Source organism: Bos indicus x Bos taurus, chromosome 19 (genome assembly GCF_003369695.1).
Source record: "Bos indicus x Bos taurus breed Angus x Brahman F1 hybrid chromosome 19, Bos_hybrid_MaternalHap_v2.0, whole genome shotgun sequence".
NCBI classification, from domain to species: domain Eukaryota; kingdom Metazoa; phylum Chordata; class Mammalia; order Artiodactyla; family Bovidae; genus Bos; species Bos indicus x Bos taurus.
The window spans coordinates 23,727,978-23,753,218 of NC_040094.1; the positions used below are offsets into that span (position 1 = coordinate 23,727,978).

The window sequence follows — 25,241 nt, forward strand, 5'->3', positions numbered from 1 at the left end:
TCCAGGTCCACTGAGTCTCCGGGGGCGGGGGTAACACTTCCATTTTACAGATGAGAAACCGAGGCTCAAGACTTGTCTATGGTCACAAGATAATAGGTGTGGTGGGGCCTCTAACCTCTGCCCTTCCCTCATCGCCTCCTCAGCACAGGGAGGTAGAGTCTCACTCTGGGAAGGGTTGAGCAGCCGGAGGCCCTAGTTCGGTCTTGGATCTGCTTGGGAGGCTGAGAAGGGCTGACTCCAGGGCTGGAAGTGCTGCCTGCAGAGAGACCAAGGGCACAGATGGGAGAGGTCTGCCCTGCGGTGGGGACGCTGCGCCTCCTTCCTGATATGCATCCCATCCAGGGTTTGGGGCGAGTCAGGGCCTGGGTCGGGGACAGGCTCCCAGAGCCGGCCTGCTCACCCTGACCCCACCCCCATTCCAGGGGGGTCCCACAGCCTGTGGAAAACCCACCTCACTTTCAGGGTCCTGGGCTCCTAATCCTAACCCCACAGTTAAGACGCCTTCCTGCCCCAGAACTCACGAGAATCCATTGTATTACCCCTAAGAGGGAGGGAAGCTGTGGATTAAACAGCCCCAGAAGCCTGACTCTGTTAAGAAGACTTCTCAGAGCTCAGAGATGGGAGCCTCTTGCCATAGCGGGCCCACAGCCTGACCCCTCCGGATCACCTGCCCCTGGTGCATATCTGTTTAAATTCACACAGATGGACATGCAAATGTATTAACCGCCAACGCCCACACCCCTGAGGACTTTTCTGGTGGTCCAGTGGTTCCAGTGCATGGGGTGTGGGTTCAATCCCTGGTAGAGGAACTAGGATCCCACATGCTGCATGGCGGGGCCAAAAGATAAAAACTCCCTTGGAGAAGGAAATGGCGACCCACTCCGGAATTCTTGCCTGGGAAATCCCAGGGACAGAGGAGCCTGACGGGCTACGGTCCGTGGGTCGCACAGACTCGGACATGACTAAGCAACTAAGGAACAGCAACCTGGGTTTGTCAGTCTCTATGGTGTGAGGACTGTAAGAAGCTGAAAGGTTAAAAGCATGATCGTGATATAAGAAGAAACAAAACTCCACTGGGCTGACTGAACGTTCACGCAGTTGTCTGAGACAGTGCTGCGCACGTCCTCCCAACACTGGCCACCTCCCCACCTTCAGCGTGCTTAGGGCCTAGGGCCGTGGGAGGCCCTCATGCTTCACAGCCCAGGGCCAGAACAAGGAAAGCTGGAGTTCTTCTCACCAGGCTGACACTGAGTACAAGAGGGAATAGGAGATGGAGCAAAACAGAAAGGAACCCACAACCCGCAACCCCACCTGTGGCCTTTACGAGGGTGGGAACCTTCCTGACGACAGGCCCAGGCAGCGAGAGCCGCAGGCAGAGGCCAGGAGGCTTTGGAGGAAGCCAGCCACAAAGGATCACCTGGACTCAAGTCCAGGGAGACAGAAAGGACGGGGCTCCTGGCAACACTCCTGAGGCTGGTGTGACCCTGCTTCTTGCTCCAGTTGAACGCCCTGGACCGGGCACCACTGCCTGCTCCTTCCTTCCCACCAGGAACCTGGAGAACCAGGGGGATGATGGAGGGCCCAGGCCAGTGATGACCACTGCCTTTGACCAGCCCATGGTCCCTTCCCCATCCCAGGGCACTCCTCTCATGGCTGGGGGTGACCAGAGACTTCCTCCCCCAAGTTACCATCCGCCTCTAAGGCCAAGATGACTCTACTACGTACAGCTCCCCCAAATCTAAGGAAGCTCTTGGCTCCAAGAAAAGGAGAACTCGCCTGTGTCTGTTTCCCTTCCTCAGGCTGTTTCACCTTGATCTTAAGGCCTGGAGGCCCCCAGGCTGCCGCTCCGAATGGACTGTCCTGATCTAGAGGGTCGTGGCTGCTCCAGAGATTAGGACCATGTGCAAGTCCTTGGCTTTAACCATGAGCGAGTTACTCTACCTGTGCAGGCCTCAATTCTCCCAGCTGTAAAATAGGGAGGGGAGTATACCAGCTCTTGGCTTCTTAGCATGCCTCAGTGATGGTAATGAGAAAATATAACTCATCAATCCTGCAGCCAGAGTAAAATGACTGGCAAGGGAGTGGGGGTTGTGTGTGTGGCACACGTGGTACCCAAACCGCCTGGTACCCTGCTCTCATTTTCATGTCCCTAAGCCCCATACACTACTGGCTCTGGACTATTTTCCACCCTGAACTCTGGTTTCTCAACGCCTGCTCCTTTCCACGTGTACACACCCTGCAGGCAGGTGGGCGAGAGAGAGAGGTCGAAGCTCCCACTTCGGCTGCGCTGGGGGCTGCTGGGCACAACACAGGCTGTGTCCTTGTGGCCTCAGTACACTTCCCAGTGGGAAGGGCCCTTGCTAATCAGCACTGCCCCAAACTGCACTCCATTGTCAGTGGCTTTCAAATGCTGGGGAGGGGGGCAGCTGCACCAGAATCACCAGGTGGGGCTTAGCAAAGAATAGACTTTAGTTTCCCTCTAGGTCAGAGGCAAGCCCCCGGGGCTATGTTATTAACACACACCCCAAAAGCTCCTGCTGCAAGTAGAACCTGGGCCACACCTGGGGTGGGGTGGCTGGGGTTGTTAAAACCATTCCCCAGCTGCCCACCACACCCCTCTGGAGAGCACAGCCCACCAGCACTGAGCTAACTTCACCTCGTCCAGCATTTCCCAAATCTGACTACAAAACTTTTAAAAAATTATGTATTTGGCTGCACCGGGTTCTTAGTTGAGACATGTGGGATCTAGTTCCCTGACCAGGGATTGAACCCAGGTCCCCTGCATTGGGAGTACAGAGTCTTAGCCAATGGACCACCAGGGAAATCCCAAAACTTTTTTTAAAAATTAAAATAACCTTCACATTTTCCAGAACTAGAGTTTTTAGGAATGCTTTGGGAGAAATGTTCATCTCACACTCTCTCCTTTAAAAAAAAAAAAAAAAAAAGTGTTTAAAACAAATACCTGCTTTTGAGTATTTGAGTGGATGAAGCCTAGGGAGGTGAGTTTCAGGGTCTCAACTGTGACAGGAAGCTCAGGTCTGGGCCTGGGTCTGCCCCTTCCCATCACCACCCATTCCTCCCGCCACATCCTGCCCCTGCTGTCTTTGAGGCTGCGGCTTGTCTGGGGTCACCCTGCGTCCTGAACCCAGGAGGAACCCTTGGTGTGGCTGACTGGTGACAGGAAGCCTGAGCAGGGATGAAAGGGGGTCAGGATTAGCCTGTCTGGCTGGGATAAGCAGCAGAGGAGCGGGTGGCCACACTTCTAAGGTGTCTGCACAGGCCTGATGTGTTAGGGCTGGGGCAGGGGAGGAAGGTCTTTTCCTGGCCCACCGCCCCTCCCAAGACAGCAATCACACCCAGAGAGAGATGTTACCCAGAGTCGGCAGCTGGGGACAACTGGGGCTGCTCAGTGGCAGAAAACTTTGTCCTGCCTTTTCTTCTCAGCTCAAAACAGGCACATGGAGTCATGAATTGATATGCTAGAAGGGGGCATCCCTTACCAGTAGGGAAGTGGATTTATTGCTTTATAAAAAGGAGTCTGATAAAACTGAAAACATATAACCTAAAAATCCACCCACCCCTCTCAGAACTCCCAGGAAGCCTCAGACACATTTCTGAGCGCAGTCAAGGTGGGTGGGTTGGTAAGCCAGGCCCGCCTGGCAGAGGAAAGGTGGCCTCACCCAAGTAAACAGCTCCAGGGCCCCTAGGAGTCTGCCAGCAGGGGGCGCTGTGGCCCCGCAGCTGGGACAAGCTTGGCCCTGAACAGGGCTGGCTCCCAGGCGCTGGGCTTGCTGCAGGCCTGGCCAGCTGGGGGCAGCTCTGGGAGGATAAGTGCAGTCACCCAGAGCCCACACCCTGCCACCACCCCCACACACATTTCTCATACCCAGCACATGCAAACACAGCCCACACATCCACACCCCCTCGGCCTCTCACAAGTTCACCTCCCCACCCAGGCCTGGACCTCCAGGACTGTCAGCCGCAGCCTCACTTCCACCCCCCACAAAAACAGCTGTGTGTGTGTGTGTGTGTGTGTGTGTGTGATATGCCCTGTTGGTGCCCCCTTAATTCCCTTCAGGTCACAGCCTGGACAGAGGGTGGCAGTGGAGACATGCCCCCACTCAAGTCCTGAGGGAAGAGGGAAAGGGCCGCTGCCCGGCCTTGTCCATGGTTCCCACGTGACCATCCAGCCCTCCAGACCCTTCCCAGGCTAAGCTGGAGGGGGGAGGACAGGGGGCGGGGGGGCGCTTCCCCACAGGCCTTGAACAGGAGGACAAGCCATGGACAGGCCACAAAGGAGTTAGCACCAACAACAGGAAGCGGGTCCTTCCTTCCTCAGGCAGCTCTGACTGGCCGGGGGAGGAGGTGAGGGGCCAGGCTGGGGGTGGGGGTGTGCAGACAGAGCAAGCCTTTGTCCTCAGGCAGGCGTGGTCGGTGGACATGCAGCCGAGGGGCAGGAGGCGGGCAGTGGATGGCAGACCCCTCTACTTTGGCTAGAGGCAGAATCCGGACACACTTCAGGGGAGAGGGTCTGCTAGCCCAGGCGGTCCTCCTGGCTTCTTCTGCAGGCACCACGGAGCCCCGAGGCTCAAGGACCCCTCGAGGGTGGCGGAGTGAAGTCCAGAGCCTCCCTGCCTCCAGCAGGAGGAGAAGCGTCTGTCCCGGCCCTCTCCCATCCGTCTGTCCACCGCAGAGCTCCGAGGCAGGACCAGGGCCCTTCGAGGGAGCGTGGACTCCAACACAGTGAAGGACAGGATCCTGGGGTTGGGGGCGGGCGGGAGTGCGTGGAGGTCCTCTGGGGTGGGGACGAGGACACCGCGAGTCACTGAAGCGAGAGGGCAGGAGGCCGCGATCCTGAGAAGGCAGGCGCTACACAAAAGCCTCCTGGTTGGACGAGCCGTTGAGCTTGAGGAAAAGCTTGTCGTCCTCTCTCTTCCGCTCTAGCTGCCTCTCCAGCTGGCGCCGGTAGCAGATGAGGTAGAGGGGGAGGCAGAAGCCCAGCATGCTCACGACCAGCAGGCCCACGTTCACCTGGGGGGCAGGGACGAGAGTGGCCGTCACGAGGGGCAGGGACCCCAGCACGTGTGGGCTGCAGTCCTCGTGCAGCCAGACCCTTCCTCGCTCTCAAGGTTGGGATTGAGGCGAAGGTCACAGGAAAAACAAAGGAGGAGTTTCAGGAGGTCCGAGGGCCTGTCATCCCACATTCTGGCATCAGGATTCCCCAGTAGTCCACGGGCCACACCAACGTGCTGATCTGAAGGTCCAAGGGTGTGGTGGGATTGGGACAAGCTCACAGAACCTGGTTATGAATCCCAGCCTCTGGCAGGAGTGGCAGGGACAGCAACTCGGTTCCATTTACCCCAAAATCAGGTCCAGAGGTTGAGACTCTGAGCTTCCACTGCAGGAAGTGTGGGTTTGATCCTTGGTTGGGGAACTAAGATCCCATATGCCACACAGCATAGCCAAAGTTAATTTTTTTTTAAGAAACGGATAGAAAGGATACTCTTCCCCTCTTGCTCCCCAGCCTATTCACAAGGGATCCCTGAACTGACCCTAACCAAAGTTCCAAACTGCCTGTGCTGGGGTTCTGGAACACGCTGAGATGCCTCCCAGCTCCCAGTCAGCAGAGTAGAGCGGATCCCCATAACCCGGCGCCCCCCAAACCTTCTTACCCACAGAGGGTCTCCCTGGAGGGGACCCATCATAGCCAGAAACAGGGGCTGCTGCAGGAGAGCGAAGAGGGCGCTGATCAGGGACTGCAGGCCCGTGAGGCTCCCAAACTGTGTGGAGGGGTACCTGCCAGGACAGGAGAGAGCCTGTCACCGCGGGGCCCACTGTCCGGCTTCCCGGATGCTCCTCGGCCTCAGCCTGGCCCCACTTGCCGGTGCCCCCAGGCTGCAACTTGAGGTATCAAAGGAGATGTGGGAACAGCTTCAGAGGACAGTCCGGTGTCCATCTTTGGACTGCTTTGTGATGAGCAGTTCCATGCAGAGAATTTCCCTTTTGGACCAGCATGAAGGCCCTGGGGCCCACGGGTGTCTGGCCGAGCCGAGTGGACAACATGATTCCGGCAGGAGTCTGTGGCTCGGGAGCTAGGCCCAGGGAGCAGGTGGGAGGCTGGGCCGGGCTTGGCTGCACCTTCATCCAGAGGAGCATTGTATAATCACGGAAACATAGCATCACAGCCCTCAGCCGACTCCCTCAGACTCTGCCAGGGTGGCCTCAACTTCCTCTAGGTCTTGGGGCGGGGAGGGTGGCGTGGGGTGGAGCATGCAGACCTGGGATGACCCCCATGGGATGCTCTTGGGAGCGGGGAGAAAGTTCTGGCATAATCTCAGGACATTAGGCATCGTGGCTTAGCAAGGAATGGCTGCAGGAATGAGCCTGTCTTTGGTCAGAGAGAGACAGCGGATGGTGTTTGGGTTCTGGTGTTTGAGCCAAGCCCCAGCCTGAGGAAGACGAACAACTATGGTTCCTTAGGTGTGTGTGGCCTCTTGGAAAAGGAGGCAGGTTTCACTTTAGCCAAGGGCTGAGAAAACTGCGGGCAGACCAGCCCTTTGAGGCCCTGTGTGGGCTCTGTCAGGTACATTCAGGGCTCAGTTATTTATGTCGCTGCTGCCACTGAAGGCCATTTGAAGGTCAACATTCAGATGCATGTAGCCAGAACTCACCCCTGCGCTTCCCATGAGCAGTCAGCAGCAGCCCCAGGACTCAGATGAGCAGCAGCCCCTGAGGCCGTAACGATACCGAGCTGCACCCTAGCTGGGGGAACTGACTTCGTGTTAAATGCCAAGGCTTGTGGGCACCCAACTGTCTGCCCACTGACCTGTTCCCACCGAGTACGGCCTTCTCCTGACACACCCCACAGAAACCCTAATATCTAAGACAAGAGGAGGAACCTCAGGTAGACAAGATGGTCCCCTTCAGGCCCTCAGCCCCACCTGGAAGCCCCCTCAGGTCATCCATCCCCTTACCCTCAGCCACCAGGCCACCCGCAGCCCCCAGGACTTACACGGCAGCATATAAGCCCCCGACGGCCGAGTGGATGAATCCTCGCACGATTGTGTGCAGGATGAAGGAGAGGATCTGAGATGGGGAGAGCAGAGTGTGAGCAGGAGACATGGAGGGTCTCCCTTTGTCCCCCTGCCCCAAAGCTCCCAGGGTCCTGAGTGGTGGGAGCACTGGCACCCTGGAGTCGGCTTGGCCAGTTCGCCATGGCCAACTCCCGAATGCCAAAAATTCTGAGCCAATTGTTCAACACAGTCATTACTAACAACTCCATTGCATTAAAGGTACAATTTAGTGACAATTGACCCTTGGACAATGTGAGGGATTAGGGGTGCTGACCCTCTATGCAGCCACAAATCCACATTAAACTAATACTCTGGCCTCTGTATCCACAGTTTCATATCCTCAGATTCAATCACCCACTGATTGTGCGGTACATATTTACTATTGAAAACAGTCCAAGCGTGAGTGGAACCGCACAGTTCAAACTTGTGTTGTTCAAGGATCAACTGTGCACTGAAAACAAAGTTCGTGAATACTCAAAGCCCATCACATCTTGATCACTTCATTCTGTTTTACTATTACCTCTAGTCTTAAGGTTTTTTAAGTCTACTGTAGATATTGGGTTGGTTAGGGTTTTCCCCTGAACATCTTAAGGAAAAACTCTAACGAACTTTTTGGCCAGGTGGCACGGTGGTAAAAGAATCCACCTGCCAATGCAGGAGGTGCAAGAGACGCGAGTTCGATCCCTGGATCGGGTAGATCCCCCGGAAGACAAAATGGCAACCCACTCCAGTATTCTTGCCTGGGAGATTCCATGGACAGAAGAGCCTGGAGGGCTATAGTCCATGGGGTCGCGAAAGAGTAGGATACGACTTAGCAACCGAGCATGCATAATATATATATGACGGTGTGTTATCGTGTGACAATGGACAATGTATTGTTTGATACTAGCCATGATGAACACATTTACACCATGGAAATTGCCAAACATGAGAAACCAAGGCTCCCGCTACCCCACTCCCATCTAAAGTCTGCCATCAGGTGTATGTATGGACACGGCACTAGGTAGGAGGTCACCGATCATCACTCCCGCCTTTTGGGACCCGAGGGCTGTGCCCCGGTCTCCCAGCCTGGTCCTCCAGGCCCTACTGGCAGATGGCTGTCCCCCTCTCCTCTCACTCGCTTTCCTAAGGAAAGGCCACTGCTGGCAGGCTGAGCAGGCCCTTGTTAACGATTCCTGAGAGCCACGAGCTGTCTACTTTGCTGCCGGGACCCTTTGTTTGTTCTCTGCACACAGCCCTGTCATCAGGCGCAGCAGCCAAGCCCTGTTTCCGGGAATGTGGGCGGCGGAGGCAGGGGGACTGCTCTCTGCAGCGCTGTGAGAGGGCTGTGCCCGAAAGCACACGCATCCCTTACAGGCTCCCCCTTTGCACCCCAAAGGCTGTGCTGCCTCTTCACAACTTGTCTTTCAGTAAGAACTGGTTAAAACAAAAAGCAGATCGCGGTCCTCACTGACCACTGCCCTGTGACTGGACAAGGTGGTCAGGGCAAGGGTCTACCGGTCTTGCAGAGAGGGCCACCACCACCAGGAGGCTGGGAAGGCACCAGGGATGTGCCAGTACTCCCGTCTGGAACCGGCATCAGTCTCTGGGGGTTTATTCCAGCTGCACGCGGAGTCGGCACAAGCACACGCCAATACCCGTGGGTGGTGCACACCTGGTGTTCCCTGTATTTCTACATGTGGCCACTTGTAGAAAGGAAGGGCCTCCTGCTTTCCTCCTGGACTTGGTCCAAGATACCACCTGGACTCGGGTCACACCCATCTGGGAGCAATGCCATCACTTGTATCCCTTCCTTCAAAGTTCAACTTGAGGACTGGAACTAGAACCCTTCTGTGGACCTAAGGGTGGAGCCAGGAAGGTAACGCAATCTACCTTTCTTGAGCTCTCTGCCAAAAGTCAGGTTCCAAAAGCACTGGAAATCTTGTGCAAGGCAATTAAACTTTTGAACCCAGATACCAAGAGCTCATCATCAGAGGCTTTCTCCTGTGACCATCCTGAACCAGAAGAGCAAATGCTCCCATCAATGCCACAGACTGGCCAGACCTCTTAGGATGTCAGATCCCAGCTGTCTGAGCAAAGGCAAAACAATTAGCTACACAAATACACCATGTGACTCCAGAAATGGTAAGATGATGGTATTCATGGTGTGTAAGATGCCCCAAGACCAAGAAGAATAATACCCTTTCATAGGGAAGGGTCTACTGTGAAAGGAAATCTCAGTTCCATTTACAGCTTGCTCTTAGAACTGTGGTGCTGGAAAAGATTCTGGAGAGTCTCTTGGACTGCAAGGAGATCAAACCAGTCAATCCTAAAGGAAATCAACCCTGAATATTCATTGGAAGGACTGATGCTGAAGCTGAAGCTCCAATACCTTGGCCACCTGATGCCAAGAACCAACTCATTAGAAAAGACCCTGATGCTGAGAAAGATTGAGGGCAGGAGAAGGGGGCGACAGAGGATGAGATGGTTGCATGATATCACCAACTCAACGGACATGAGTTTAAGCAAACTCTGGGAGATAATGAAGGACAGGGAAGCCTGGTGTGCTGCAATCCATGGGGTCACAGAGAGTCGGACATGACTTAGCAACTGAACAACTCAGCGTTGCACACAGAGCCTAGGAGATAGAAGGCCCTTGGTAAACCAGGGTGGGCTGGTTGATTGGTTTGGCTGGTTGGATTAAATGAATAAAAAGTCACTGTTCTCTTTGCTAATGGCTCCCCCATGAGACATCAGGCCCTCTCTCACTCATCATCCCATCCCCCACACCCACCTGGAGCGGCAGGTTGGGAATGAGGCAGGTCACCCCGAAACCCACGAGCAGCAGGTTGGTGAAGGCGAAGGCCCGCGTGGCATTGGTGATCTTCTGGATCTGCCGGTCCCGCTTCTTCTTCTTCTCACCTCTGTGGGGACACAGGGCGTGGAACACAGGAGCTGGGGTGGGGGGGGGCATGGGGGCATGGGGCCCTCTGGGGTGGGGAAGGGGGCCCCGGGGGTGGGGGCCCCTGGAGAATAGACTCTCCTAGGAAGTCAGGCCCGGGGAGTCACAGCTTGTGGACAATGCAAGACTTGGACACCACCGCCAAGTGAGTGCTAGCTGGGGACTGTGGGGGATAGACCATCACGAGGGACACTCCCCACGGCCCTCTGAACTGAGCACAGAGTGTGAACCTTAGTGGAGAGGTTGGACACGAGAAGATGGGCATCAGTACCCTGCATTGGAAGGACTGATGTTGAAGCTGAAACTCTAACACTTTGGCCACCTAATGCAAAGAGCTGACTCATTTGACAAAATCCTGATGCTGGGAAAGATTGAAGGCAGGAGGAGAAGGGGATGACAGAGGATGAGATGGTTGGATGGCATCACCGACTCAATGGACATGAGTTTGGGCAAACTCTGGGAGTTGGTGATGGACAGAGAGGTCTGGTGTGCTGTAGTCCATGGGGTCGCAAAGAGTCGGACATGACTGAGTGACTGAACTGAACTGAACCCTGCACTATTTCAATGAAGACTGAGGTCAGATCCCCAGTGATGGGGAGGGAGGAGGAGGAGGCACCCAGGTCAGGATGTGGCAAAGCCTCCTTCACTGTTGGCTCCAGCTTCACCCAAATCCTGCAGGGAGCTGATGCTAAGCCAGAGAATAAGCCAAATAAGGGAGCAAGTGGGTTTCCCCTTGCAGGGCAGGAAGGAGTGAAGAAGAAATGAGCATGTGGCAGATGGAACTGGAATGGGCACCAACTGCTTTCCAGCTGTAGGACCTGACCTAGATAACAGAGCATCTCTGTAATTATCTCCCTGTGAATTCACTACTACTGATTCGAGTCTCACCACCCACAGGGATGCCCCACGGACAATCGCACGACATCCAAGGGCTCAGAGATATGCAGGGAGGCCCAGGCCCACCACTTTCTCCTTGTGTGACCTCAGGCAAGCCACTCCAACGCCTAGTTTCAGTTCCCTCATCTGTAAAATGGGTATAACTCATCAAGGTGTTGGGAGGCTTCCCTGAGAGATTGTGTATTAAGTGCTTGGCACGGGGCCCGATACAATCAAGAGTAGCTTATTAAGGTGGAGTCAGAGAAGACAGCATTTAACTCATCCTCTGATCTTACAGCCCAACCCTTCTATAAAGAAACTCCAGTTTCTCGTTTAATTCTCACAGTCATGAACAAAAATCTATTAACATGTCTTAAGTTTATACCTGTTTACAACTCACACCCAGTGAAGGAGGCTTTGTAGGCAAACGGAACCGCTCTAAGGCTCTCTGCCCTTGTGCTAATCGTGCTGAGGATCTGTGTGTGGTCCTAAAGGCGGGTGTTTGATAGTTACTAGTCTGCTTTCTCTGGAGAAGGAAATGGCAACCCACTCCAGTGTTGTTGCCTGGAGAATCCCAGGGACGGGGGAGCCTGGTGGGCTGCAGTCTATGGGGTCGTACAGAGTTGGACACGACTGAAGCGACTTAGCAGCAGCAGCAGTCTGCTTTCTTGGAGAAGGCAATGGCACCCCACTCCAGTACTCTTGCCTGGAAAATCCCATGGATGGAGGAGCCTGGTGGGCTGCAGTCCATGGGGTCACTAAGAGTCGGACACGACTGAGCGACTTCACTTTCACTTTTCCCTTTCATGCATTGGAGAAGGAAATGGCAACCCACTCCAGTGTTCTTGCCTGGAGAATCCCAGGGACAGGGGAGCCTGGTGGGCTGCCGTCTATAGGGTCACACAGAGTTAGACATGACTGAAGCGACTTAGCAGCAGCAGTCTACTTTCTCTCCTCTCTTCTAGCTTGGTGCTTCCCAAACTTTTATATACAAAAGACTGTTCCAGATAGAAGTGACAGACCAGTATGTGTGCTGAGCCAAGCGAGGGCCAAGAGTGGCTTTGAGCATGGCCCCTTCTCGCCTCTCCTGCTGACTTTACACCTGCCCCATCCACCCCGGAGCCGCCTAACACCCGCCTGCTCCCTCTGGGGACACGAGGCACACGGGTTCGGCCTACGCACGGGTTGGCGTCTTTCTCCTCGGGCTCCTCGGAGGCATCCTCACACTCCTTCAGCCTCCAATCCATGATGTAGCCAATGACGGGGGCGGTGAGCAGGCAGAGTAGCTGGAGCACCCCGAAGATGGAGGTGTAGAGGCTCACTGAGGAGACAGAAGGGCTGGGTCACAGAGCGGGGCTGGGGGGCTGCCCGCTGAGGCCTGGGGAGGGGGCTGGGCAGAGTCTGTGATGCCACAAGCCCTTCTGGGTTTTTTTTTCCCCAGAACCCCCCCCACCCAATCCCTATCACCGTGAGTCATGATGGGAGACAACCTCTGAAATCAAAGTCTAAGCAAGGGGCAGGACACCCTACTCTTTCCTCCGAATCCCTTGCCTATTTCCAAGAAACAGCTACCAAAGTCCAGTACGTCACAGTGACCTTCCCCAGAGCTCCAGGAGGTCTCTGTGACTCTGGGAACCACAAGATTACCGAGGCCCAGGATGGAGCGAGGTTTTGTGTGTCAACAGCCTCGTGTATCAGTGTCCTGCCCCTCGAAACACACCGAGAAGGCCCCACTCACAGGGGCCCCGACGTAAGGGCTCCGGCCTTTAGAGAGCCTTAAAGTCATGATGAGATTTCTCAGAAGCTGAAGGCTGGCTGCGCCACCCCCGCCCCCACTTCAGTTCTGGCTGAGGGGGACGTGCGGAGTGCAGGGGGCCGTCTGGAGTTCAAGGACAGGTGCTTCTCAGTCGGGCAGGCTCTGGCCAGGAGCGGACGTCCTGTGTTCCCTGATGACCCCCTCCCCCCCCCAGACCCCACGGACTTACCGGTAGCCATCACTGCACCGAGACAGCAAAAGTGGCAAAGCAGAGAGGAGTGGGGTTAGCAGCAGAAATGTCAAAGGCTGTTACAGAGAGAGGGCTGTGGGGGTGGCGCGCTCTGGGCCCAGCACCCACATCACTTCCCACGGAGCCCTGACTCTCAGAGTGCCCCGCACGGGTATCTGATGACGGTTTCCTGCCTGCTGGGGCCTCGGTCATGTGCGGCTGGGGCCTCATCACAGACGGGCTGTGAATCAGGCCTGTGGCACTTGTGGGGGGACCATGACGGGGAAGTGGCCAAGAATCCACCCCACACCCAGCCTGAGTGTCTGACCAGCCAGTGCTGCCAGCCCCCTGATCCTGGGGTCCAGATGTCCGTGTGTTCGTGTGTGTGTATGTGTGTGTGTGTGAGCTCTCAGGCACAAGTACTCAGAGGAGCAGGATGGGGAAAACCAATGCCCTGTCAGCTGTGGACCGAATTTCCTGGCCCAACTTCCTCTACTTCTTAAAACTGACTTTTGAAAGAGGGAAACAGAAGCGGGAAAAAAAATGCCTCTTGGGCAGCAAAAGATTTCTCAGAGAAAGCAAAAGAGAAGGCCATGACTCAGCAGCAGCAGGGAGATTTGCCTTCCAAGGGCCAGTAAGGGCCTTTTCTCTATACTCATCAGGGTCTCTGCCTGTCTGGGCCTCAGGGTATGTAATAAAGGGCCTTTAGACAGGCTAAATCAGCTCTCCCCAAAGTACGGTGGACAGATTTTAATGAATGTTACGTAATAAAAGGGTTCCTGTGGTTGAAATTTAGGGGAATATCATTGAATGAAATGAAGCTAAACAGGTTATTTTTCCCCCCCACATCTTCGTGTTTGCTGTGAATTTCTGCAAGGGCACATAATGGGGTTTTTCCATGTTGCTTCACGTCCGAACACCCATTTTCAGAATAGAGCCTGCATTATGTGTGTCCGTTAGTCTCCTTCCCCTTTTCTTATAGCTGAGTTTCTTATCCTCTTTAAAAACATACAGGACTTCCCTGGTGGTTCAGTGGTAATGAATCCGTCTGCCAACGCAGGGCAAAAGGGTTTGAACCCTGGCCAGGGAAGATTCCACATGCCACAGGGCAATGAAGTCCATGTGCCACAACCATGGAGTCTGCGCTCTAGAGGCCATGCTCCACAGCAAGAGAAACCACCACAGTGAGAAGCTCCCGCACTGCAGGGAAGAGGAGCCACCGCTGGCCGCAGCTAGAGAAAAACCCTCACGCAGCAACGGAGTCCCAGTGCAGCCAAGAATAAATTTAAAAAGAAAAACAACAACAACAACAACTAAAACCCTTACATTGCCTGGCATATCTTCCCGTGGAGAAAAACAATTAAACCAACTCCAAAAGCTGTACACCAATGAGACTGCCAATAAAAAGGATTTACCCAATGTGTTTGTCCCGATTTCGGATGACTAAAGCTGACTCAGCTCAGGCCCTGAGGAAGTACGGACTTTCTTTGCAGAATCAAAACCTCTAATCAGCTTGTGTGTTCTTTTGGAAAAGTGGGCAGGTGGGTTATCAGTTCTGTTTACCAGAAGTAACAAGCCCGGACCGGATCACATAAGAGGAAGAAGGCTCCACCTGGCCTCGCTTCCCAGTTCAGGACACAGCTCCCAGGAGACCCCGTGTTCAGCCGCAGTGGCCCGGCCCCCACCCCAGCCTCTCCACGTGCTACCCCTGCGGTTTCCCAGAGGATTCTTGGCGCTAGGTTTGACGGATTGTCTTTCAACAAGCTCTCAGGTGGAGTACAGTGTTCTGTGCAGCGTCTTCTCTTATAAACACACACGTCAACCGTCCCCCTCAGGCAACGAAAAACACACCCCACACCCCAAACACACAGTTATTTCAGTCCTCTCCTCCCTCCTAAACCGGGAAACTCTGGCGGGGACGAGAAAGAACAGTTGGGCCCGGCTGTGATGAAATGGCTCTGACGCACCATCAGGCCCTTGGATTCTGCCATCTCACCGCCCCGCTGACCCAGCCTAGCCCCACACCCTCCGGCTGGCCAGGTGGTGGACTTGACCTCAGGCGGCCAGAAGTGGCCACCGCGCGTGGGCAGTGCCCCAGGGCTTGGAAGCCACCTACCTACGGCCTGGTCGCCGCTGACCAGGAACTGGAGGATGTTGTTCATGGCGCCCATGTAGAAGATGAGGCGCAGCTGTGTGACGCACATGGTGACCAGGCTGAGCAGCAGGATGGGGCTGAACACGCTGTGCATGAACGAGGGGGCCGCTGCGGGGAGAACCGGGGGCTCAGGGAGAACCAGGCGGCCCACGGCCCACCTACCATCCAGGGCACGTGTGGGGCCGGGAGGCCCCCGTCACCGCACACCAGATGAGGCAGACGGCTGGGTGCAGGAGTGGGGTCACCCAGCTGTACAAAACAAGCTGGGTGAATCTCACCCTCTCTGAGCTTAGTCTATAAGGCAGGGTGGGTGGTACTGCCTGACCTTGCGGGATGATGTGGGGATGAAGGGAGGTGGTACCCACAGAGCCCTCAGGGGGTGCTGGACCCCATCGGGGTCCCCATCTGGACTGGATGCCCCCTCCTTGTCACTGGGCTGTTGATGGCTCAGGGCAGGCTTGGGAGGTGAGGGGCCACATGCGGGTGGGTACCTGTGGCATCAGGCTGGCACTTGACCTCCAGGTCGACGGTGGACAGGCACAGCTTGTGGCCCTCCTGCAGGGCCGCCTGCTCCTTGGCGCTCCGCATGGAGCTGCCCACGCTGAGGCGGCGCCCCACTGTGGTCACCTGCTTGTAGAACTGCTTCCCTGTGATCTTGTGGTCGAAGCCCAGCCAGCTGAACTTGATCTTCACCCTGGAGGCCACAGGAGAGTGTCTGTCACGCTGCCTACGCCCCTGGCCGGTGTGGGAGTGGGGGCAGACTGCAGGTCCACTTACGTGTAGTCCATGTCCTCTGGCCCCGGGAAGGGCTCCAAGGGCCAATTAAAGAAGCAGTTGAGGAAAACCAGCCCGGAGCAGCCAGCCCAGACCACGAGGATAACAATGAAGGAGGCACCAAAGTCATAGATGACCTGAGAGGCGCAAGGGGACAGGGGTCGGAGTCAGGGTGGGGCAGAGTTAGCAGAGAAAAGCCGGAGTGGGCAGGGGGCACCCGGCAGTCCTGGTCTGCCTGTGCTGAGCTTTGAGGTGAGGACATGGCCCCTCAGGCTGGATGTTTGGTCACCAGGCACCAGGCATTTCAATCATCTCTGCTCGCCCTGGACCAAATGCCTGCAGTTTGGACCAAACGCCTGCAGCTTGGACCAAACGTCACCTCCTTGGAGAGGCCTCCCCCAGCTGCCCATCATAGCACCGGCTCACAGTGAACAGCCCTGGCTGAGATTTTTTGACTTATGATTCATTTCCTCATCCATCATTAGTCCAGCTCTCTGAAGATAGGAATCCCTAGACTTGTCCACTGATGTTTCTCTAGCACCTTGAAGTGTATACATGGTAGGTGCCAAAAAAATACTCGAGGAATGAACAGTTGAATGTCTCACTTTGCTCTTCTGTGAAATGGGTGTGACACTGGCATGTACCTTCTTGGTGCTGAGGTGCGGTTCAGCGGGTGTGACCCCAGTAGAGGGCCCAGTACAGGGCCTGGTTGGTGGGAAGACTGCCAGACTGTTATTGCCAATTTTGCCATTTATTTCCAGCCCAAGGGTCCCCAGGGCAGTGGCAGACAGCTGCCCAGCTCCCCAGGGAGGGGACCAGCAGTCGGACACTGAGACAAGGAGGAGGAGGAACCTGAGGGCTCCTCCACACTCCAGGAACTTGAGGATTTCTAACATCCAGGGACGGTGGCCCTAGCTTCTCCGGACAGCTCAATGCCCAGGTGGCTGGCCCGTTGTCTATGACTCCTCCTCCTGCTCTGCGGCCTCTTCCCCTGGGACCTCAGTAAAGGGGATTTATTGGAGCTGGGGCCACCGCAGAGAAAAGCTGGTTCTGAAGCCCTTTCAGGAACAACAGGATTTAGAGCAGGAACCAAGACTGATGAGCAGTGAGGTGCTTGCTTCATCCTGACCCCATGTGACTTCCACGGGCTCAGAATCCTGCCTGGGAGGGAAACAGCTGAACCAACTTGGCTGTGAGCAGCGCTCTGGCAGTAGGGAGCAACAGCCCAATGACAACAGATCTGGGGGAGGGGTGGGGGGGAGGGAGAGGGGACTGGAGCTGGATTCAGGATGGGGGACATTCTCTCACTCCCTCTCTTTCCCCCCAGCCCTGAAATTCAAAGGCAGCCTGCAGTCACACCCTGCAGAGATATGCTTGACTTCACCATCCCCACTCTCACGCCTCCACCCCACCCCACCCCACCCCACTCCACCCCTGCCCAGCAGGTCTCTTTTCTTACTCCCAGAGGTGCCCAGGTGCATCCTCCCAGGGGCGGGTGGGGGGAAGGGCAGGCCCCAGTGACTTCCCTCTTCAGGGAGGGCAGAAGGAGTCTCGGGAGAGGCCTCTGCTCAGACACCAGCACACACTCTCACCTTGACTCCTGGGAAGGTGACCGCCGAGGAGGCATAGGATCCAATCATCAGGGCAATAAATGTGGACCGAAGGTCACCAAACATGTTGGGTAGCTGAAAGACAAGAAGCAAGGCAAACTTCTGCTGAAAGAGGGACAGACAGGGAGGATGAAGGAGGAAGGGAAGAGAGCATGACGGCATCCTCGGGCACCTCGTCTTATCTGCTCTCCTCCCTGTGTAATTCACGAGGCATCAGTCCAGGGATAATCACTGCTAATTGCGCGTTTTTTCTTCCCGGACTGAGGGTGATAAAGGAAGAAGCGGAGAGTAATGCAGAATTCAGACTCTGCACGTGCAGACAGGACTTCCTGGCTGGCAAGCGACCCTCCTCTCTGCTCTGGCATAGGCTAGGGCCTTCGGTCTCTGCAGGGTTACAAGGAGATGCCAGTGAGTAAGGCAACCCTCAAAGGGAACAAGTCTGTTAAAAATAAGAATCTATTTGAGGATGCAAGCCTAATTTTATAAATAAAAATATCAGTATTCCAGAACGACCAGATGTCAGCAAAAGCTGCTTTTGATTTTGAGAAGAGTAGGTCTCTGGAAGGTGCCAATCAGAATTCTACAGTCTCTGGGGTAGATGAGGAGGCTGGCCTGGGAGTCCTGCTTCTCATTTTCTAGGTTCAAGGAGGGCTTTCTCTTCCCACCTGGAAAGATCAATGGCAAGAAAAGCTCAGGCTTTCTTCCCCATGAGGCCACTCTTCCCATCTCACAGGAGCTTGTTTTGGGCCCATTCGACATGACTGCGAAGCTAAAACCCTCAGTGGATTCCATACAAATTCAGGCATGGTAAACTATGACAACGAGGTCGTGGATTCAGACTGGCATGGGGTGAAGCACATCCTCCCCTAACTGCAGCCTTCCGTGCGCTTGCTAACCTCAGGAGAGCTCACACCACTTGCTCTGAAGGTTCTCCATTCACACCCACACAGTCCCTGGCATTGAGACTCGCTCTCTGGATCTGCGAACCTGTTTTATTGAACTCAGGCTGCTTATATGGACCTAAACTACATCTCCCTCTGCCAAGATGTCTGGAATCGTTTTGGGGTTTTATCAAAATGCACCACGTGATGGCTGCCTGCAAGTTAATCCGTTTGCTGAACACAAGCAGTGTGAATGTATTTACCTACCTGCCCCTCATCATTTCTGCCTGTTTTGACCACAATTAAAAATGAAAAAGGGACATCATACAAGTGAAAAATGTTTGTGCTTCAAAGGACGCCATCAAGAAAATGAAAATATGATGAGACGAAGAGAGAAAATTTTTATGAATCACGTATTGGATAGGGCACTCCTATCTGCAATATATAAATAACTCTGACAACTCAGTAATAATAAAAAAAATAATCATTTTTAAAATGGGCAAACAGGCATTTCTGAATAGACGTTTCTCCAAAGAAGATACACAAATAGCCAATACCGTTATGAAAAGATACTCAGTATCATTAGTCATAGGGAAATGCAAATCAAACCACAATAAGCTGCTGCTTCATACCCCCTGTGCATGCTAAGTGGCTACAATAATAATTTTTTTAAAAAGAAAATAGAACACAACAAATGCTGGTGCTGATATAGAGTAGTTGGAACCCTCCTACCCGACTGGTGAGAACCGAAAATGGTGCAGTCACTTTGCAAAACAGTCTGGAAGCTCCTCATTTAAACACAAAGCTACCATGTGACCCAGACACTTCACTCCTAGGTATATACACAAGACGAATACAAACGTATGTTCACACAAAAACATGTAGGTACATGAGTGTTTACAGCAGCATTCTTTATAATATACAAAAAGTGGGAACAACCTTCACGCCCATCAATGGATGACTAGATAAGCAAACTGTGGGATATGCACACAAGGGAATATTACACAGCCACAGAAAGGAATGAAGAGCTGATACATGTTACAACACGAATCAACTCTGCAAAATTATGCCGAGTGAAAGACACCAGTCACAGAAGACCACGTAACTGTATGATTCCATTCATGTGAAATGTCCGGAACAGGCAAATCCCTAGAGACAGAGACTAGACGAGGGGCTGTCTAGGGCTGGGGTAGAAGAACCTGGGAGGGACAGGGAGGAAATGCTAATGGTCCAGAATTGTGATTGGGGTGATATGATTAATTCTGGTGATGACCGTGTAACTCTATAAATACACTAAAATCCATTGACTTATATAGTTTAGGTGAATTGTATGGTATGTAGATTATGTCTCAGTGTCATTGTTAAAGAAAAAAAAAAACATGAATAAGAGACTTGAGATGTTTTGGGATCCCAGGATTAAAAAGGAACATGAATAAATCCATAGTGTGTGGCCAACAAAGCCATCTTGTGGCATCAGGCCAGGGTGCCTCAACAGCTTTGCCACACACACAGAGTTCTTCCTCCAGCCCCCTCTGCGCACTCAGGCTTCTCAGAGAGGGTCGGAGGGAGACAAGGAGCATGTGGAAACTTCCCCAGCAGGAGACAGAGGAAAGGTGACATGCTCATGGCCACCCAAGCACACCTAGGTGAGCCCGAAAGGCACCCAATTTCACTGTGCACACCTGCCTCCCAGATATGCTGCGGTTCAGAGGACACCCTCAGATCCTGGGCTCACGTATTTCGGCTGTGCCTCACTGGCTATTCCACCAAGGCAGCTTCAGGCATCTCCAGGCCCATATCTGCCCCAGGGAGAATCCAAAGATTAGCTTTGCTTGTATGGAAGAAGGAAACTGTTCCAGCCTGGAAGGCATGTGAAGAAAGAAGGGATCAAAGATGGCTTAGAGGGATTTCCCTGTCAGTCCAGTGTTTAAGACTCTGTGCTTTCAATGCAGGGGGCATGGGTTTGATCCCTGATAGGGGAATTAAGATCCCACATGCAGGGCAGTATGGCCAAAGAAACAAAGCACAAAACAACAGCAACAACAAAAAAGAGGGCTTAGAACCCAATCAGAAAAGCAGATGGAAGACAAAAGCCACTCAGCACAGTCAAGCCAAGAAACGCTTCTGCCATGGTAGTCACCTTTGGGTGCAAAGAGTGTTCCCAACTTTTTGACAGGGCAAGGGGATACTTCTGAAAAGCAGACAGCTTGCTTACCAGCCCTTTTTCTTCTACCCTAACCCAAGCTAGAGGCCAACAAAACCACAGAGCTTGGGGCTAGTGGGCAACTCTGACCTCATTTCCCGGAGTCTGCTCCCCAGACTGCGTCTGGGACGGGCAAGAATAGGAAGCTGGGAGAGGGTTCTGACTTTCCATCTGACCCTGGATGAGATCCTCACCCTCATGTCTGGACAAGGCCAGTAGCCTCCCAGCTGCCCTCCTGGCTTCTCTGCCTCTCCCTGCCTGGAACATTCTTTACAACACCCTGAAAATCCTCCCCCTCCTTAATATGTTCTTTTGGTAAGCATGTGGTATACACTCCCAGGGTATACAGAGCCTCAGGGCAAACCACACTATACAGCCTCCTCAGGAATGTGTACATCTTATCCTTTACCTTACAGTTATTTTTTGCTGGTTAGGAAAGCAACGCATGTTCATTGTAAAATATCTAGAACAAAGTACACATAAAAAATGAAATAAAAATTCCCCTTGGGGAAAAAAGAATTCCCCTGATATAGCCACATTATCATTTTGATGTAATTGCCTTCAATTATTTTCCTATAAATACCTATAAGTTTTAACCAAACTGGAATCAGATACTACATATTATTTTAAAAACTTCCTCTTTTTTTATTTTGTATATTATAAATACTTCCTGATTTATTCCTGTATTCATCTTCAACATAATTTGTAACACCTGTCTGGTATTTCCTTTTCTGAATGGTCTATAATTTATGCAACCATTTCTCTGATGTTCTCAGATCCTTTTCAATTTTTATCATAAATAACATTTTTTAATGGACATGCTTGAAGATAAACACATACGCAAATAGCTATTATTTCCTTAAGGTAAAAATTCCCCAAAGTAGAATCATTTGGCAAAAGGGAATCCACGTTTTTAAGTTTTTTTGTGATACTCTGTGACAAACTACCTTCCAAAAAACTTACACCAATTGGAATTGAAAAAACTTACATTTACTGATTGCTAATGACTTTGAACATTTTTTTCTACAGTTTTTAAAATCAGTTACATTCCTCATTTGTCCTTTCTTCCTAAGAAGATGTTAATTCATTCATATTAATTTGGTATAGGCTCTTTATATATTAAAGACCTTCCTAGTTTGTTCCTACCGTTAGGTATGTTTTCCCAGTTTGTCCTTTAATGTCATAGTTGATGATAGGGTTTTTCTGACCAATCTAAGTGGATTTCCCTGGTGGCTCAGACGGTAAAGCGTCTGCCCGCAATGCAGGAGACGTGGGTTCAATTCCTGGGTCAGGAAGATCCCCTGGAGAAGGAAATTGCTAATCCACTCCAGCACTCTTGCCTGGAAAATCCCATGGACGGAGGAGCCTGATAGGCTATAGTCCATGGGGTTGCAAAGAGTCGGACTGAGCCACTACTGTGTTCAAACGGGTAGTCAAAGTATTTCAGCTTTTCGTAGTAGCTGAAAGTATTTTAGCTTTCAGTAGTAGCTAGTAGCTCAGTCGTGTCCGACTCTTTGCGATCCCCTGGAGAAGGCAATGGCAAACCCACTTCAGTATTCTTGCTTGGGAAGTCCCATGAACAGAGAAGCCTGGCAGGCTGCAGTCAACAGGGTTGCAAAAGAATCGGACATGACTTAGAGACTAAACAACATTTGTGTCAGATGAAATTTCTCTGAAAACAGTGTCAAGGATGACCTTGACCAGTGAAAGCTAAAGCATAAACATCCTGGCAGTGGTCAGTGTGTGGTCACAAAACAGCAAACACAGGCGGAGTGAAGTTTACCCTGGGGGCACTAATTATTTTTCAAATGTTAACACTAATTGTGTTTTATCCTTTAAGCCACTTCCTTCCCTTCCTCCCAAAGCTGTCATGCCTGCTAGAGGAAATTTCCCCCATTTGCCCAGGAGCAGCTTGATCAGAGGATTTTTCCTTATTATTAAGTTATAATATATGACAGCATACACGGTTATGTTAATATATTAAATAATATAGTAGCATTGTTATTATAACAGAAACTATTATTATCCTAAAAACCCTCATAACATCCTTACCAAGAAAGCGTCACTCATTACCCTCACTTAATGGTTCCAAGACTTTAGGATTAGAAAAGTCAAGGGGACTTCCCTGGTGAGTCTGCCTGCCAATGCAGCGCTGTACAAGGGTTCGATCCCTGATTCAGGAAGATCCCACATGCTGTGGGGCGACTAAGCCTGTGTGTGCCCCAACGACTGAGCCCTGTCCTAGAGACCATGTTCCACGACAGAAGAAGCCACTGCAAGCGTGGGCCCCGCGCGCCGCAACTAGACAAAGCCTGCACACAGCAACGAAGGCCCAGCGCCGCCAAAAATACAAAAGTTCTTTTAAAAAAAACAGTCAAGGGATCCCTAGGCTGGTAAGGGTCAAAACTAGAAGTCAAAGCACGTCAAGTTGACGTGCATAACCACTGGGCTACTCTGTCTCCTGGAAAACACACACGCGGCCCCTGAAGGGTCCACACTTGATTTGGAGGATCAAGGCAATTATCCTTACCTCTCATACCTCTCTCTGTTCCTTATTAACCACTCTGTTTGCTCTCCCCATTAGAGATTTCTTACATCTTTTCCAAAGCTCCTTTGAGGCCTACCTGCCTCCTCCCTCCCTGACCTCCCCCGGCCGACCTCCCCACAGTCCAGGGCAGCACTGTCAGGCTGCCCTTGGCTGCAGACTTTCCTTTCATCTTGTCTGGGTCTCCTCCCCCACTGGTCTCCACATCCCCCTCCTCCCTCCCTCCTTCTGCCTCTGCCCGACCTCAGCTGCACATAATGGCCACTCAGAAGCCCTGGTGATGGAGTGAATGATGGCTGAGGACTGAGCAGAGTGCCTAGTGCCGGCTGGAGGGCCGGGCGGAGGGGGAAGAACCGTGACTCCTGCCAAGTAGGAAGCTGCAGCCGAGCTGCAAAGACAGATGCGAGGAAAACACTCAGCAGGGCGGTTTCCTGACCCTGGGCTCCCAACTGCTCTCGTAGGTTGGGTGTGGGGGGAAGTGCGGAGGCCCCCTCCCTGGCTCTGGGGGGCTTCCCACCACTGCCGCCATTAATGCTGTTGCTGCCCCGGGGTAGGAGGGGGGCTGGAGTGGGCTCAGCCAGGCAGAACCCGTCCTCTGAGCCGGCCGCGGAATGCCATCCCCGCGCGAGCCGGTGGTGACTCATTCGCTCAGCCCCTGGGCTGCACTGTAAACAGGCCCCGGCTCTGTGACCTTCCCAGAGGGGAAAACAGCAGCTGCAGACGGCCCCTCCCCTGGAGTGCTGGCCTCGGAGCCGGCTACTGGCTGAGAAGCCTAGGATCCCGCACAGTGAGGATGGGCGGCCCTCCTCGGAGGACCCTCTTTAAGATGTCTCTCTTCCCAGGAGCCCCCAAGACAGGCCTGGGGCTTGCTGGCAGGCAGGGACATAAGAGCCACCTGGCACCCGCTTTCCAAATCAGTGATCTCCGGAGCCCACCAGCTAGGGGGGCTCACCCTGGCTCTTGGGGAGATGCCACGGGCCATCCAGGGTGGGGGTGGGGGACTGGCATTTGGGCCCTCAGGCCCCTTTCAAAGGTGACCCTTGTCCTCAAGTGGCTGCTGCACACACCCAATAGCCCCATGCAACCTGAACAGGCCAGGATCCAGGTACCAGTCTGGACAAGTGGACTCAGCATAGCTGGGCTCTTTTCTAACCCTTCACGACTGGCAGCTCCAAGCACACACTGCCAGGTAAAGGTCCTTGTGGTCACCTTTCCGCTTCACTGCTGAAGGGGTGGGGAGGAGGGGCCCCACTTCCCCAGCCACTTAGTTCACTTTCCCAGCCAGGTCCAGCCCTTCCGAGGCCCCCACTACACGTTCAGTCCACCCCTGAATGAGTCACGTGCTGGGGCAACTTCACGGGGTGGAAACCCTCTGATGGGTGGATTTTTCCCAGGCCAATGGTGATGGGCTGATGGCTTTGGGCTCTCAGAGCACACAACAGAAAGAGAGGCAGAGCTGGCTGGGGGCAGCAGGCGAGTCCTGCTTACCTGGCACGTGGGGTGCCGTGGGGATCCTCTCCTAGCCATAGAAACAGGTCACCTGAGCAGGAATGCTAAACTCCACACACAGCCCTGGACGGGGCCATCTGTTTCACTGCTATATCTGGAATCCTCTCCCTCCCCTCCTCCCAGGTGTTCGAAGATGGACATTTACTCTGTTCTCTTCAAACTCAGATCTCAACTCCCGTGGGATCATTTCTTCCTCAGGCTCCAAGTAAGACTCCCATGAGTCAGACAGGGAAAGCCCACAGAGAAATGTTTTCATTAAGGAGCCTGGCAGCACTTTGCAATCACTTTTCTGGGAGGGTTTCAGCTCAGAACTCCCCGTCCCACCCACGCTGACAGGGGTCAGAGTAATGAAGTGGAAAAGACATGTTCACAATGTTGGTGGCATCCACTCCCATCTCTAAGCAACCCCGGCCCCAGATCGTTGGGTGGTGGCCCCCAGACGCCACCCCAGCTGCCGGCCGCTGTTTTCCTCCAGCCGCTGAAGCGAGTTAAAGACTTGAACAAACGCGAGGCAGTGAGCAAACAGACCTGAGTGTGCTGTCCAGATGCCAAGAGGAGGCTGAGGCTTGGCACCTTGGGGTGGGCCCTGACCCCCGGTGACCTGCACCCTCCTCCTCTGAGAGTGTCGCATTGCCCAGGACCCTCTGAGGCAGGGACCTGGGAAAGCTAGCCCACCTGGCAGGAGGTCC

General features: G+C 53.4%; 1 protein-coding gene across 4 annotated transcripts in view; it reads right to left on the reverse strand.

Moving 5' to 3' along the window:
* Positions 1-3,471: 3,471 nt before the first annotated feature.
* Positions 3,472-25,241, reverse strand: part of SLC43A2 (solute carrier family 43 member 2) — a 39,544-nt gene continuing 17,774 nt past the window's right edge. For 2 of the 4 annotated variants that reach the window (XM_027516690.1, XM_027516692.1), the window contains exons 6-15: positions 17,397-17,489; positions 15,808-15,941; positions 15,522-15,724; positions 14,992-15,138; positions 12,876-12,887; positions 12,073-12,211; positions 9,847-9,976; positions 7,013-7,086; positions 5,673-5,796; positions 3,472-5,031 (exon numbers count right to left, since the gene is read on the reverse strand). In XM_027516690.1, coding sequence (XP_027372491.1) covers positions 4,870-5,031; positions 5,673-5,796; positions 7,013-7,086; positions 9,847-9,976; positions 12,073-12,211; positions 12,876-12,887; positions 14,992-15,138; positions 15,522-15,724; positions 15,808-15,941; positions 17,397-17,489 — 1,218 coding nt within the window. In that variant the 3' untranslated portion in view covers positions 3,472-4,869. The remainder of the gene's footprint in view (positions 5,032-5,672; positions 5,797-7,012; positions 7,087-9,846; positions 9,977-12,072; positions 12,212-12,875; positions 12,888-14,991; positions 15,139-15,521; positions 15,725-15,807; positions 15,942-17,396; positions 17,490-25,241) is intronic. The other 2 variants (XM_027516691.1, XM_027516693.1) reach the window with 1 other exon arrangement.